This window comes from Tachyglossus aculeatus, chromosome X1, assembly GCF_015852505.1.
Source record: "Tachyglossus aculeatus isolate mTacAcu1 chromosome X1, mTacAcu1.pri, whole genome shotgun sequence".
In the NCBI taxonomy this organism is placed as follows: Eukaryota; Metazoa; Chordata; class Mammalia; order Monotremata; family Tachyglossidae; genus Tachyglossus; species Tachyglossus aculeatus.
This window is the reverse complement of record NC_052101.1, coordinates 125319618-125336421: the sequence shown is the minus strand read 5'-3', so window position 1 is coordinate 125336421 and position 16804 is coordinate 125319618. Positions and strand designations below refer to the sequence as shown.

Below are 16804 nucleotides of genomic sequence, written 5' to 3'. Positions count from 1 at the left end.
CACTTAACTTCTCTGTGCCTCAGTAACCTCATTTGTAAACTGGGGATTAAGACTGTGAGCCCCATGTGGGACAACCTGATTACCGTCTATCTACCCCAGTCCCTAGAACAGTGTTTGGCACATAGTAAGTGCTTAACAAATACCATCATTATAATCACCATGCTGCTGTACTGTTTTTCATGTTAAATCCATACCTCTCCAGGATAACCTCTCTCTACTTGCCCTTTAAATAGGAAGAAAACACTAATCAACCAGTGGTATTTATTGAGAACTTACTGTGTGCAGAGCACTGTCCTGAGCGCTAGTCAAATTCACCCATGCATGCATGTGTGGCTGAAAAGGCCAGTGTGGGGCCCACAGTCTACCTATAGAGCAAGCTGAAATCAGAATCAGATTTCCTTAGCAATCTCAGTAGTCAACCTTTTCCTTTGGCTCTTAGTGTTCAGCAACCTGTGGGCTCGGTGTGAGGAAGAGGGAGATGAAATGCAGTGAGAAAGCCCTCCAGGGGAAACTGCTCCCTTTTCTGGAAAGGAGATATCGGAACATCAGGAAACCTGACTGGACCCTGGAAGAAGGCTGCAGCCTAAGGCCATGCCCCTCACACTCAGGGCATAATCTGCTAACGGGGTGGTGCACATCTCCATGGCAACAGGTATGAGGTGCACAATAAAGACCTGCCTCTTAATAATAGTCACCAAGATATTGATTGTGGGATTTGTTAAGTGGTTTCTATGTGCCAAACACTGTGCTAAACCTGGGGTAGATGCAATCAGGTCAGTCACAGTCTTTGTCCCACATGGGGTTCATAGCCTAAAGGAAAGGGAGAACAGATGCAGTCAGGTCAGTCACGGTGCTTGTCCCACATGGGGTTCATAGCCTAAAGGAAAGGGAGAACAGATATCTTACCCCCATTTCACAGAAAAGGAAATGGAGGCCCGGCAGTGTGAAGTGACTCACCCAAGGTCACCCAGCAGGCAAGTGGCAGAGCTGGGATTTAAAACCCAGGCCTCCTGACTCCCAGGCCCTGGCTCTTTCCACTAGGCCATGCTGCTGTTTCACAGTCCTTTGGAAAGTGGTCAAAAAAACTTCCTGAAAGCAGGCACCATGCCTTCTAACTCTACAAGTGCTTACTACCTTGCTCTGCCCACAGTAGGTGCTCAATAAATGGTACTGTATGCTAGATTGTAAACTCTTTGAAGGCAGGGATCATCGATCAGTCAATCAATTGTATTTATTGAGCATTTACTGTGTACAGGGCATTGTACTAAGTATTTGGGAGACTACAACACAGCAATATAACAGACATAGTCCCTGCCCACAATGAACTTGCATTCTAGAGGGGGAGACAGACATTATTATAAATAAATAAATTACAGATATAATAACCGTGGTATTTGTTAAGCACTTACTATATTGTACATATTTACTATTCTATTTATTTTATTTTGTTAATATGTTTTTTGTCATCTGTCTCCCCCTTCTAGACTGTGAGCCCGTTGTTGAGTAGGGACCATCTCTATATGTTGCCAACTTGTACTTCCCAAGCACTTAGTACAGTGCTCTGCACACAGTAAGCACTCAATAAATACGATTAAATGAATGAATGAATGAATATATGCCAGGCACTGTACTAAGCCTGAGGTGGATACAAGCAAATCAGGTTGGACATAGTCCCTGTCCCACGTGGGGCTCACAGTCTTAATCCCCATTTTACAAATGAGGTAACTGAAGCACAGAGAAGTGAAGTGTCTTGCCTAAGGTCACACAGCAGGCAAGTGGTGGAGGTGGAATTACAACCCATGACCTTCTGACTTCCAGATCCATGCTCTACCCAGTACACCATATGTACCTGAGTGCTGTGGGGCTGGGCGGGCAGCCAGGTGGTGAATAAAGGGAGCAAGTCAGGGGGACACAGATGGGAGTGGGAAAAGAGGAAATGAGGGCTTAGTCAGGGAAGGTCTTTTGGGGGAGATGTGCCTTCAATAAGGCTTTGAAAGTGGGGAGAGTCATTGTCGGTCGGATATGAAAAGGGAAAGCATTCCAGGCCAGAGGCAGAAAATGGATGTGAAGGTGGTGGTGAGATAGATGAGATCTAGATACAGTGAGTAGAGGAGTGAAGTGTGCAGGCTGGGTTATTGTAGGAGAGTAGCGAGGTGAGGTAGGAAGGGGCAAGGTGATTGAGTCATTTAAATCCAATGATGAGGAATCTTTGTTTGATGTGGAAGTGGATGGGAAACCACTGAAGTTTCTTGAGGAGTGGGGAAACATGTCCTGAGCTTTTTTGTAGAAAAATGATCCAGGCAGCAGAGTGAAGTATGGACTAGAGTGGGGAGAGACAGGAGAGCACAGGCCTGAGAGTCAGAAGGTCCTGGGTTCTAATTCCGGCTCCACTGGAATAATATACTAATAATATACTATATTATAGTATAGTAATATAGTCTGCTGTGTTACCTTGCGCCAGTCACTTCACTTCTCTGTGCCTCCATTACCTCACCTGTAAAAAATGGGGATTGAGACTGTGAGCCCCATGTGGGACATGGACTATGTCAAATATGTCCAATGTGATTAGCTTATATCTACCTTAGCACTTAGAACAGTACCTGGCACATAGTAAGTGCTTAACAAATGCCATAAAAAAAAAATTTAAAGGGCTCCTTGCTAGAGCCAGCCATTTGGAAGGGATTTCCTCAGTCCTTTGGGAAAAATCAAATCAATCCTTAGGCAGCTCAGTGACTGTGTCCAATGCTAAAGGGTGCAGGTGGGCAGAGCGACCCATTGGAAAGACCATGGGTCTGCCAGTCTGGAGAGCCGGGTTCTAGACCTAGCTCTGCCACTGACCGGCTGTGGACCTTGGACAAATCTCCGGACCACTATTGCCACACCTGGAAAATGGAGATAATAATACTAACTCCCTCTCCATATGTTTTGGGAGGATGAAATGAGATAAGGAGTGGAAAAGCACTTTGGAAAGTAAAAGCACTAGACAAATACCAAGTGTTATTATCTGGGCATTTCAGTGTGCACTCATTCACGGGCTTTTTATTGATAGTCTCTTTGCTAAGGCCCCAAGTTTGAACTATTTCATTCAACGATCCATCTCACAGACTGCTTCAGATTCTTAAAATGCAATGATTAATGACTGGATCCGTTCGTTATTTGTTTCTGCATTCTTGTCAGCGACTTCTGTATTTCTGGATTTTATCTTCTTTATGAACCACTTATCTGTGAGACACATACCTATGGAATTAACTCTCTGTAGCATTTATAGCATACTAGATTAAATGGATTACCTGTATTTTATGAACCATCTCTTGCTGTGTACATATATATGGAAACACTGCACTGTGAACATCAGTCAATCAATCAAGCATTCATTCAGCGGTATTTATTAATAATAATAATAATGGCATTTATTAAGCGCTTACTATGTGCAAAGCACTGTTCTAAGCACTGGGGAGGTTACAAGGTGATCAGGTTGTCCGACAGGGGGCTCACAGTCTTCATCCCCATTTTACAGATGAGGTCACTGAGGCACAGAGAGGTTAAGTCACTTGCCCAGTCACACAGCTGACAAGTGGTAGAACCAGGATTTGAACTCATGAACTCTGACTCCAAAGCCAGTGCTCATTCCACTGAGCCACACAGTTTCTCTATTGAGCACTTATTGTTTGCAGGGCACTATACTAAGTGCTTGAGAGAGTATAGTACAGCAGAGTTGGTAGGCATGTTCCTTGCCCAGAACCTAGATATACACATACGTATACATGTGAATAGCAGTCTGTTTTAATAATAATAACAATAATGATGGTATTTGTTCAGCCCTTACTACGTGTCAAACACTGTTCTAAACGCTGGGGTAGATACAAGGTATTCAGGTTGTCCCACGTGGGGCTCGCAGTCTTAATCCCCATTTTACAGATGAGGTAACTGAGTCACAGAGAAGTTAAGTGACTTGCCCAAAGTCACAGAGCTGACAAGTAGCGGAGCTGGGATTAGAACACATGACCTCTGACTCCCAAGCCCGTGCTCTTACCACTAAGCAACACTGCTTCATCAGTAGCATCTTCTTCAAGTCCAATGGTTATACAGCATGTACTATATATTTCATATGATATTCATTCATTCAATCGTATTTATTAAGCGCTGTGTGCAGAGCACTGTACTAAGTGCTTGGGAAAGTACTATACAACAATAAACAGTGACGTTCCCTGCCCACAATGAGCTCACTGTCTTGGGGGGCGGGGGGCAGAGACAGATGGCAGAGACAGACATCAACACAAATAAATAAAATTACAGATAGATACATAAGTGCTGCAGAGCTGGGAGGGGAGGAAAGCAAAGGGAGCAAGTCAGGGTGATGGAGAAGGGAGTGGGAGATGAGGAAATTGGAGCTATATCAATCAGGGATATTTACTGAGCGCTTACTGTGTGCAGAACACTGTGCTAAGCACTTGGGAGAGTTCAAAATAGCAGGGTCGGTTGACCTGTTCCCTGCCCACTAGGAGTTTGCATAATATATGCACAATATATATGTTTGTGTGTAGAGAAGCAGCGTGGCTCAGTGGAAAGAGCACAGGCTTTGGAGTCAGAGGTCCTGGGTTCAAATCCTGGCTCCGCCAATTGTCAGCTGTGTGACTTTGGGCAAGTCACTTAACTTCCCCCTGTGGAACAACCTGATCACCTTGTAAACTCCCCAAGCACTTAGAACAGTGCTTTGCACATAGTAAGTGCTTAATAAATGCCATTATTATTAGTATTATTATTAGTATTATTATTGCAGATATGTGAGATCTTTCTCTGCAGCAGACAATCTTTAAAGACAATGCTGAATCAGTTAGTGGTATTTATTTAGTGTTTGCTGGGGTGGAGAGCACTGTACTAAGTGCTCCTGGGTGAATATTGCTTCTGATCCCTGAGTGTTTCTGCCTGCCTGCAGTGTACGGTCACATGCGGAGGGGGAGTTCAGACCCGGACTGTGCAGTGTCTCCACCAGGGATGGCCCAACACCAGTTGTCTGCTCCATCAGAAGCCACCAACGTTCAGAGCCTGCAATACCAATTTTTGTCCTGCTCCAGAAAAAAGAGGTAAAGCACATTTCCTCCTATGAAGGACTCTTTTCCTTTCGAGTGTTTGCTGAGGTGAGCTGGCGAAGAATTCGTGGAGTCCCGTTGTTTCCTTCAAGATGTCCCAGCCCAACCTCAACCTCTTTCTCTTGTAGAGGAAGCCACATCCCTGGGTTGGATGGAATTGTGATGAGAAGAAGGTCTGCATGCAGAGACACTGCCCCCCGACCCCTCCCCAGACACATGTGGGGGCCTTGGGCAAGGCGCCCCAGTTTCTCTTCCTAATAATAATAATGATAGCATTTGTTAAGCGCTTATGTGTCAAGCACTGTCCTGAGCACTGGGCTAGATACAAGCAAATCAGGTTGGACACAGTCCCTGTCTCACATGGGGCTCACAGTCTTGATCCCCATTTTACAGAAGAGGCAACTGATGTACAGAGAAATGAAGTGACTTGCCCAAAGTCACGCAGCAGACAAGTGGTGGAACTGGGATTAGAACTCAAGACCTTCTGACTCCCAGGCCCGGGCTCTATCCACTAGGCCATGCTGTTTTCATGCTGGTCCTGTTCCTCGCATCGGGGCAGAGCTGAGGCGGAGAAGGGGATGACCACGGCAGCAGCTGGAGCAGCCTCGGGGAAGCCAGGGGGACCCACACTTTTATATAGGGAAGAAATATATAGGGATGAAAGGGCTTCACTCCCTTAGTGATTTTGAAGTTTGGAAGGTTCATTGGGTACCAGGCTTTTGCCTGTGTGTCCCCACAAGCCCTCCCGCTTCCCCCACTCCATATCTCTTACACAATTGTTCTCTCCCAAACACTTAGTAAGGCCCTCCACACACAGTAAGTGTTCAGTACTTGGGTTGGATAGATGGATGGATGGATGGATGGATGGATGGATGGATGGGTGGGTGGATTGACTGATAACCTGCCATCTTCCTTCCTACCCCTTCTACCATTACAGAGCAATCCTATGTAAAAAGTGGCCCTCTGAAAGTTGCATTATGGAAGATCAGAAAATGTGGCATCCCAGCTGAAAACTGGGAGTCAACTGTTGTGGCTAGACCAGCATGGGGCCGCTCTTTTTGAGCAAAAACTTCGAAAGGAGTGAGAGACAAGAAGGCCATAGGGAAAGAGCAGCCCCAAGCACTCCAAATATTAAGCACAACAACGCAAAGGACAGTTGTTTTGTCGGCACAGTGTGGCTGGAATTGTCATTCCCATATTGTTCTTTTCAGCCACTTGAGTGAATTGCACCGTCAGTGACTTCTTCAAATATGAAGGGGTGTGTGTGTGTGTGTGTGTGTGTGTGTGTGTGTGTGTGTGTGTGTAGCTTTCAGAGTCTGTGACCTTCTCTCTTTCCACAGTGTCACTTGACAGCTCTAGGATGCCCAGAAAGGACCAGGTCACCTGGGAAAGTACAGACCTCCAGGAAGAAGTAGAAGGGGGTGGGGATGGGGGACGGGTGTGGGGGGGGGGTTGCTAGTGTGGAGCCAAGTGGAGAAGGAGAAGGCTGGATTAAGCCCTGTCTTCCACTGAGGCAGACCAAAGTTCTTCATCTTTGGACATACTCAGGGCCTGTTAGGTGAGGCCTGCCAGTGCTGTGGTAACTGAATCTCTCCTGGCTGGAGACTGCCTGTTGCTCTCTGGCAGAGTGTGGAAATGAGAAATGACTTCTGGGGGTAAGGGAGCAGGGAGCAGGGGTTGGGGGAGGAGGTCCTGCAGAACCTGACAACTCTCAGAAATGTTTATTTCTTCACCCTACTCTCTCCCCACATAGTGTCTGCCTGTGCTGGAGCCCTGGGGTAATTGATTGGAGGGGATGTGTTTCCAAACCTCTCCAGCCTCTGTTTCAGATAGGGAGATGGAGAGAGCAGCATAGATATAATTGATGATCTCCAGAGTCTGAAGACCCAATGACAACCAGGGGTGGGGGGCTCCCCGATAGGGCCTGGGGGAGGGGCACCACTAAGGGGGTAGGAAGGAGTGAGAGATGGATAACAGGCATGAACTCAGCCATCAAGTCGGGGGGAGGGCACCAGGAAGAGAGTTGTTACATGACAAAAAGCAGTGATAGAATGGTTTGAGGCTACAAAAATGGAATGAAGCTCTAGACCCAATTTAAGGTAGTTCATTTCCCCCCTTCCCCATAAACCTGGGGGTTACTGGAAGGTCCCAGGTAGTGTATCCCATTGTTAGCTCTTAGAGGACAGAGGACAGAGAGGGTGTCATTTTCTGTACATGTCAACTGGGCGCTTACTAAAATAGTGCTATTTAGTGCTACACATCTAATTTTTCCCCTCTCTTTGTCTCTCCCACTGGACGGTGAGTTCCTTGAAGCCAAGGAATCACATCTACTAACTCTACTGGACTCTCCAAAGTGCACAGTACAGTTCTGTGCTCATAGTAGGTGCTCAATAAATACCGATTATGGTAATGTACTAATCAGACATCTCTAACTCGTATGCCAGGCATCTTGTGGTATTTGTTAAGTGCTTACTATATGTCAAGCACTGTTTTAAGCACTGGGATAGATACAACTGAATTAGGTTAGACACAGTCCCTATGTAGGAGGGAAAACAGGAGAAATGAGGCACAGAGGAGTAAAGTGACTTGCCCAAGGTCACACAGCAAGCATTTGGCAGAGCTGGGATTAGAATCCAGGTCCTCTGACTCCCAGGCCCATGCTCTTTCCACCAGGCCACAATGCGTCTGTACCAATGTAACAAATCCCTGGTTATGAAGGGGCACCACCCTGCCCCACTTCCATGCCCTAAAAGGGAAGGGAAGGGAATACACCATGGGTCAGAATGATGGGGTTGGGGGGGATGAATTCCTAATGGCTGAATTTTATACAGTACAATCTATGACCAACACACTACAGAATCAAGCACACTCTCTCCCTCCAATGGCCACCAACAACATGCAGAATTCAGGGATTCAGGTGGACTTAGTGACCAATAGCAGGCCCTCAAGGTATATATTAAGCACCTAGAAGGACAGTGTGACTTAGTAGGAAGAGCATTGGCCTGAGAGTCATAGGACCTGCATTCTAATCCCAGCTCTATCACTCCTCTGCTGTGTGATCTTGGGTAAGTCACTTAGCTTCTCTGTGCCTCATTTTCCTCAACTGTAAAATGGGGATTCAATACCTGTTCTCCCTCCTACTTAGTCTGTGAACCCCATGTGGGACAGGGACAGTGTCCAACCTATCTTGTATCTAGCCCAGTGTTTAGTACAATGCTTGACACATAATAGGTGCTTAACAATGCTATTATTATTATTAATATTACTTATTGAATGTGAAGTACTGTGCTAAGTGCTTGGGAGAGTACAACAGAAGCTCAGGTTAGCAGTAAAATCAATCACATTTATTGAACACTTACTGTGTGCAGAGCACTGTACTAAGATCTTGGGGGAATACAATATAATAGAGTTGATAGCCCACAATGAGCTTACAGTCTAGAGAGGGAGACAGACATTAATATGAGAAACAGCAGCATGGCTCAGTGGAAAGAGCACAGGCTTTGGAGTCAGAGGTCATGAGTTCAAACCCTGGCTCCTCCAATTGCCAGCTGTGTGACTTTGGGCAAGTCACTTCACATCTCTGTGCCTCAGTTACCTCATCTGTAAAATGGGGATGAAGACTGTGAGCCCCCCTGGGGAAAACCTGATCACCTTGTATCCCCCCCAGCGCTTAGAACAGTGCTTTGCACATAATAAGCACTTAATCAATGCTATTATTATTATTATTGATATAAATCAATAATTTACGGATTTGGAGGACGGGTGAATAAAGGGTGTAAATCCAAATGCAAGGGTGATACAGAAGGACGTGGGAGAAGAAGAAATGAGGGTCTAGTTGGGGAAGGCCTCTTGGAGGAGATGTGCTTGGGTGGAGTGATCTCATTGGGATTCCAACAGTACAGCTTTTGTCTCTGCTCCTGAATCTGGTCCTATTTGGATTCCTAAATGCAAGTGATTTTAGTAATTCATTTGCCACAATCAAGAGGTCACTGAAAAATAATGTGGTGCATAGAAAACAGTTCATAATGCGTCTTTCTCTTCTCTGTTCTCATGTCCTCTTGCTCCTCTCAGCTGGAACCTAGTGGCCCTGCTCTCCTTACATCACTGTGATGTGGGCTTGGAAGGTAGAAATGGCCATAAGAGCCCAGAATGGAATTCTGGGAAGAAGCGTGGCCTAGTGGAAAGATCAGTTATTGTCCCCTCCAAGCAGGCACACAATAAATGCTACTACTATCACTACTTTTATCAGTCAATCAATCAGTGGTATTTGTTGACCACCTACTGAGTGCTAAGCACTTGGGAGAGCACAGCAGAAGCACAAGACATGTTCTCTGCCCTGAAATTGCTTGCAAAGTCACAAGCTACAATTGCTTACATTAAGATGTGAGCCCCATGTGGGACAGGGACTGTATCCAACCCGATTTGCTTGTATCCACCCCAGCGCTTAGTACAGTGCTTGGTACAAAGTAAACACCTAACAGTTGGCACAATTATTATTAGTAGTATTATCATCATTCTTATTATTACTGTTACAAGTTAATGGGGGAGACAGACACAAATTATTTTCAAATAGTGGGAGAAAGAGGGAGACCAGACCATCAACAAGTAGTATTTATTGCACACCTAATATGTACAGAGGTTCCGCCACTTGTCTGCTGTGAGACCTTGGGCAAGTCATTAAACTTCTCTGTGCCTCAGTTACCTCATCCGTAAAATGGGGATTAAGAGTGTGAGCCTCATGTGGGAGAGGGTTTGTGTCCAACATGATTACCTTGTATCAACCCCAGTGCTTAGAACAGTGCTTGGCACATAGTAAGCACTAAACAAATACCATAATTATTATTATTAGTAGTAGTAGTAGTAATAAAGAAGGTAATGTTGAATAAGCACTTATTAGGTTCCTAGACACCGTGGTAGCTTCAAGATAAGCCAATCGGACACAATCCCTCTCCCAGATGGGGCTCACAATCTTAGAGGAAAGGAGAGTAGGTGTAATCCCCATTTTAAAGAGGAGGAAACTGAGCTGTAGAGAAGGTAAGTGACTTGCTCAAGGTCACACAGCAGACCAATTGGCAGAGCTGGGAGTAGAACCCAAGTCTCCTGACCTTCAGTCCCATTTTCTTTCCACTAGACCCTATTGCCTCCCATGGCCTTGGGAGAGTGCAAACTGAGTGAGAGACATGGACCCTGCCCACAAGGAGCGTACAGTCTCGCAGAGAGCCACAGGAGACAGACAGACAAGCCATTTACAATCACCACCACTGTTGATAGCGAAAGTATAGAAGGATGAGAAGGTCGATTTACATTGATTCATTTGTCAAAAATGTAAGGACTAAGGCATATACGCATAAGTATAAGTGGCTATAGGATTCATGTGGCCTGGGAAGATGGAGATTAATTGGGGTCGGCCGCCTGGTGGAGGTGAGACTTCAGGAGAGTCAGTCTATCAATCAATCGTTTTTATTGAGCACTAACTGTGTGCAGAGCACTGTACTAAATGCTTGGGAGAGTACATTATAACAATATAACATATAACAATATAATGAGCTTACAGTCTGGAGGGGGAGACAGACATTAACATAAATAAATAAATGACAGATATGGACCTAAATGCTGTGGGAGGGGGGATGAATAAAGGGAGCAAGTTGGGACAACACAGAAGGGAGTTGAAGAAAAGGAAAAGAGGGTTTAGCCAGGGAAGGCTGCTTGGAAGAGAAGTGTCTTCAATTAGGCTTCAGTGGGGGTGGGGGGGAGAGTAATTGTCTGTCGGATATGAGGATATGAGGAGCGAGGGCATTCCAGGCCAGAGGCAGGATGTGGGCGAGAGGTCAGCGTTGAGATCGAGGAAATCGAGGTACATTGAGAAGGTTAGCATTAGGGGAGCAAAGATAGAGAGGTTTGAAGATAAGGAGAGCTCAGGTCTGGCAGATTTGAAGGGAACTGGAAATGGCAAGGGTATGATAGGATGAAATAGATGAATAAATAGGTGAATAAATAAGTAGTATATGTAGAATTTTATAGAGTACTGAGCAATATCTTCTAGACTGTGAGCCTGCTGTTGGGTAGGGACCGTCTCTATATGTTGCCAACTTGTACTTTCCAAGCACTTAGTACAGTGCTCTGCACACAGTAAGCGCTCAGTAAATATGATTGAATGAATGAATATTCAGTCAATGGTTTTTGTTGAGCACTTACTGTGTGCAGAGCACTGGACTTGGGAAAAGTGAATAATGTACACTTGGGAATAGCAGGTGGAGATGAGGAAGAAGGCTGGTGGAGAGGGTTGGAGCCAATGGTAAGGAATTTTTGCTTAATGCAGAAGGAAATGGGCTACCATTGTAGGTTCATTAGGAGTGGAGATATTAGTGTAGAATGACACTTCAGGAAGATGATCCAGGTGGCGGTGTGGAGTATGGACCAAAGCAGGCAAGAGGTGGGAGGCTGGGAGAACAGTGATATAGCTGGGACCCTCCCCAATCCCGCCCCCAACCCCACTCCCACCCCACCCCCCAGGCTCCCCTCCCCTCCGGATCAGAAAGAACCCGGGCTTGGGAGCCAGAGGTCGTGGGTTCTAATGCTGGCTCCACCACTTGTCACCTGTGTGACTTTGGGCAAGCCACATCACTCCTCTGGGCCTCAGAGACCTCATCTGTCAAATGGGGATGAAGACTGTGAGCCCCACAGGATACAACTTGATTACCTTGTATTCCCCCCAGTGCTTAGAACAGTGCTCAGCACATAACTGAGCTGAGTGCTTAGTACTTAACAAATACCTGACATTATTTTCATTATTATTATTATTATTATAGCTGTCTGACTGGGATCTGATGAGGGCTTGAACCTGGGTGGTGGTGGTTTGGCTGGAGAGGAAGCTGGGAGGGGAATCCAGGAAATATTGTGGAGGAAGAACTGGCAGGATTTAGCAGTAGATTGAATGGGAGAGCTGAAACACACCAAAGAGCTGATGATGACACCAAGGGACAAGGAGAATGATGGTGGTGTCTTTACTATGATTATTATAATGATTAATAATAACAATGGCATTGGTTAAGCACTTGCTCTGTGCCAGTCACTGTACTAAGCACTGGGGCAGATTCAAGATAAACAGGTCCCTCATGGAGCTCACGGTCTCAATAGGAGGGAGGACAGGTACTGAATCCCCATTTTGCAGATGAGGAAACTGAGGCCCAGAGGAAGAGAAGTGACATGCCCAAGGTTACACAGCAGATAAGCGGCGGAGCCGCGATTAGAACCCAGGTCCCCTGACTCAGTCAATCAGTCAGTCGTATTTATTGAGCACTTACTGTGTGCAGAGCACTGTACTAAGCTCTTGGGAGAGTACCATATAACAATATAACAGACACATTCCCTGCCCACAACGAGCTTACAGCCTAGAGGGGACTAACGGTCTAGAGGGAGCTTACAGCCCCAGCCCCACGTTCTTTCCACTAGGCTGTGATGCATTCCCACGCTGCAGTCTGTCTAGAGGCGGTTCTAGGTGGTGGGGAGAGCACAACAGCAGCAAAAGAGCCAGTCCCCGCCCTCGAGGAGATTCGAGTTGTTCACCCCTATTCCAGACAAACAGACACCAGAGCAAGAACACATCGGCAACCAGCCGGACCCAGGCTCTGGGCCGGCTGACTCAGCCCACGGCTCTGGCCACCAGACAAGGCCTTGATCAAAAATGTGGAAATCCACTGCAAACATATTGAATGGATTTTCTCATTTCAGATGATCCGTCTTGTGTTGATTTCTTCAGCTGGTGTCATCTGGTCCCTCAGCATGGTGTCTGCAACCACAAATTTTATGGCAAGCAGTGCTGTAAATCCTGCACAACCAAGAACCGATAGCGTCACTTTCCCCTAAATTTCTGGGGATGGGATTCAGCCTAGCTACTTCCAGTAGAAGCAGCCCACTTGGAACCAGGGACTCAGGCCACACAAGCAACTCATCGCTCTGGTTCTTCCATAAACTGCCGGGGATGTTTGGCTGGGGGGCGGATGGGGGGTGGGGGGGGAGATCGTGGCTGGGGGACACGGAGCTGGATTTGAGCTCGAGAATATTACAGGGCGCCAGGCGCACTTGAAAAGGGGTGAGGAACGGAGCCGATCTGTTTTTGAAATACTTCACTTCGCACTGCTATTAGAGGTAAAAGACCAATAGGATGATGCTAGGCCAGGTAATTTAGGGGAGCACACGAAAGGGAGATCACCCTATTTCGGGACTCGCCAATGGCACCATAATATTCCGGCAAGGAACTGGCTGTTGCCCCTAGCAACCGAGATGTTCAGATGCCCAACAGCTCTCCTTTGGAAAAAGCTAAGGCCTCCGGGTTTGAGGCTTAGATTCGACCAAGTCTTCCCTGTGACCGTTACCTGAACATACCAGGTCACCAGTCCAGTGGCCGCCAACTCACTGGTGCTTTCTGCAACACGTGCTGCTGGATGAGTACGATTTGCCTAATGATCTTGGGGGAGATTGTGAAAGACTATATTCTGCTTGTAGAGAGTCTCAAAAACAATAATCCGCTTGAAATATATTCCTAGAAGTATTCTGAAAATAGGCTATGTGGGACTGTAAGTACTGCTATTCAATAGATGTTCACGTTTGAATAACGCTTCCAACACAAATACTTCATCATACTTGTGACATTCTGTTCTACTGAGGTGTTTTCAGGTTACACGGTTGAACGCGAAGTGGCAAAATTCACAGTCTGTTTGCTTGGAATTCCCCCCTAGCCCCCAGAAGCTAAATGATCAACAGGCAGATGGGTTGGAGACTATCTGCCTATTTTTTCTGACATTCCCTACATATTTAGTTTAGTCTCTGGAAAGAACTGCAAACCCAATGTTCTCCTTTTCACTAAAAATAGACGTCTTCCAACTCAGCCCTAGGATTTAGGTAACTGAGAACGGTCACGGCACAGGAACCATCAAACTGTCTCTTCACATTTTAACGATGAGCCGAACACACTACAGCAGGGTCCTTAGGTAAACATGAAGTGTTTTATAACACTTCAGATGCCATTTGCAATCCTTCAAGACCCAGCGGAGTCAGCGGACATGTTATTTTTATTTTTAAATCTGTCCTCAATTGGAAAAGCATCCAATAGGCCAAAACCGACTTAGCTGAGACAGGGCTGGGTCCTACTGTAATTTTCTGAAGAGCAGTGGGTTGCGAGGGACGTATTTAGATCATTCCACCCCATCCCACAACTCCTTCTGATGAAGGGAGCCCAAATTTTCTGCTTTTTAAAGTAGCATTTTGAATGAGAATTAGCCAACTCAGCACTAATGCTAGACAGTGGTCAGTTAAAATTAGCAGTTCCGTTTGCTACCCATTCAAAATGCAAACCACGCAATCAGAATTCTCTGATTCTTTAAGAAATTGTGATTGAAAACATGACTCTTTCGTCTTGGCTTGGCTGAGAGTAAGGTCTGTTGTATAACCAAGAATTTCCATTTTTTCTAGGAAAATTGCAAGTCTGTTGGGTTTTTTTTTAATAATTTCGATTTCATTATTTGATGTCAAAATTAATTTATTAAGGCATAGCTTTCTCTTCAGTATTATCATTTGCTTCCTTAAGTGAATGATGTTAATTCTGACGAGAATGTTGACTAAAAGTGTAGACTCTGGTATAAAGAGTAAAATTTAATGGTAATATTTAAGTATTTTATAATTGTTTTATGGCAAAACTCTCTAATGATTTCCTTCTATTAGGAACTTGTTAAGATTCCCGAATAAAATACTGTGGTTGCAATAACATGAAGGATAATGTAAATGTGTTAATGCCCACCAGAAGTTTGATAAATTAATAAAAGCATGTGGGATGCTGAAGATCAGTAGGAAAAGATTTTAATTAATCATTTTTACTAGGACAGCTAGGGAGGAAATGCTGACAATCAAACACTCTCACAGCAAAATCCATGATGCACTTATAATCTCTACAAGCCACTGAGTTTGTTTAAAGTGTTTCTGCAGCTGGTTCTGTGATCCAAGTGCGTACATGTTTAGGGACAGAAACGAAACAAGGAATTACAGCCCAGAGGGATCACTGAATGGGATGTATTTTTCCCTCCGAGCTGGTGTACCTGACATCAAACGTGAGGTTGTGTTAGCACTGACTGGAGGCCTTCCAACACAGATGCTACCCTGACATCAGTCAATGCTTTGGAATCACTGATGGGATCCAAATCTTCCTTGACCACGTTTCCCAGCAGTCTCTGGGGCTGCCCACACTCATGCTCATAATCAGCGAGACAACCCTGCCTTAAGGCTGCCTTTTAATAATAACAATAATAATAATAATGATGGTATTTGTTAAGTGCTTACTACATGGAAAGCACTGTTCTAAGCACTGTGGGGATACAAGGTGATCAGGTTGTCCCACGTGGGGCTCACAATCTTAATCCCCATTTTACAGATGAGATAACTGAGGCACAGAGAAGTTAAGTGACTTGTCCAAAGTCACACAGCCGATAAGTGGTGGAGTCGGGATTAGAACCCGTGTCCTCTGACTCTCAAGCCCGTACTTTATCCACTGAGCCATGCTGCTTCTTGCCCCAGCTATGTCCTTCCTCCACATCTTTTTATATTAAGACATTTGCAAAACATCAGTTGAGCTGATTTCCATGCCCTGGGCCCAGGAAAGCCATTTCCATCCAGAGATCTAATAATAATAAGGATGAGATTTATTAAGTGCTTCCTCTGGGCCAAAGCACTGGGTTAAAAGCTGGAATAGAATCAAGAAAATCAGGGTCCCTGTACCACTCAGGTTCACAGTTGAAGAGGTGGGGACTATCATCCCCATTTAATAGATGAGGAAACTGAAACTTAGGTTAAGTGATTTTTCCCAAAGTAACAGCAGGCCAGTGGCAGAGCTGGGATGAGATCCCAGACTCCAGAGCTTTCCTCTTGGCCATTTTGCCCCTTGAAAGCATCCATTGGAATAAGCACCTTAGGAAGGGTCGGGGGCTGGAAAAAGGAAGAGCCTCTGACAGGCTCTGTTGGAATGCAGCAGAGTGGCCATTATTGTTATTAATTATTATTAGTATTATATTAAATGCTTACTATAATCATGATGGTATTTGTTAAGTGCTTACTATATGCTAAGTACTGTTCTAAGCGCTGGGGTAGATACAAGGTCATCAGGTTGTCCCACGTGGGGCTCATGGTCTTAATTGCCATTTTACAGATGAGGGAACTGAGGCACAGAGAAATTAAGTGACTTGTCCACGGTCACACAGCAGACAAGTGGCAAAGGTAGGATTAGAACCCATGACCTCTGACTCCCAAGCCCGTGCTTTTACCACTAAGCCATGCTGCTTACTATGTGCCAAGCACTATTCTAAGCACTGGGGCAGATATGCATTAATCAGGTCAAACATTGTTCCTTGTCCCACATGGAGCTCACAGACTAAGAAAGAGGGAGAGCAGGCATTGAAATCATTGAAAAAAGAAATCAATCAATCCATCATATCTACTGAGCACTTACTGTATGCAGAGTATTGTGCTAAGCGCTGGAGAGAGTACAATATAACAGGATTGGTAGACACCTTCCCTGCCCACATCAAGTTTATAATCTGGAGGGGGAGACAGACATAAATATAAATAAAGAAATTATGGATATGCATATAGGTACTGTGGAGCTAAGGGAGGGAGGAATAAATGGATGCAAATCCAAGGACAAGGAGGACACAGAAGGGAGTGGGAGA

General features: G+C 45.3%; 1 protein-coding gene across 1 annotated transcript in view; it reads left to right on the top strand.

Moving 5' to 3' along the window:
- Positions 1-13064, top strand: part of ADAMTS18 (ADAM metallopeptidase with thrombospondin type 1 motif 18) — a 187193-nt gene extending 174129 nt beyond the window's left edge. Inside the window, exons 21-23 of the mRNA XM_038771822.1 lie at positions 440-652; positions 4937-5084; positions 12822-13064. Coding sequence (XP_038627750.1) covers positions 440-652; positions 4937-5084; positions 12822-12940 — 480 coding nt within the window. The 3' untranslated portion in view covers positions 12941-13064. The remainder of the gene's footprint in view (positions 1-439; positions 653-4936; positions 5085-12821) is intronic.
- Positions 13065-16804: the final 3740 nt, after the last annotated feature.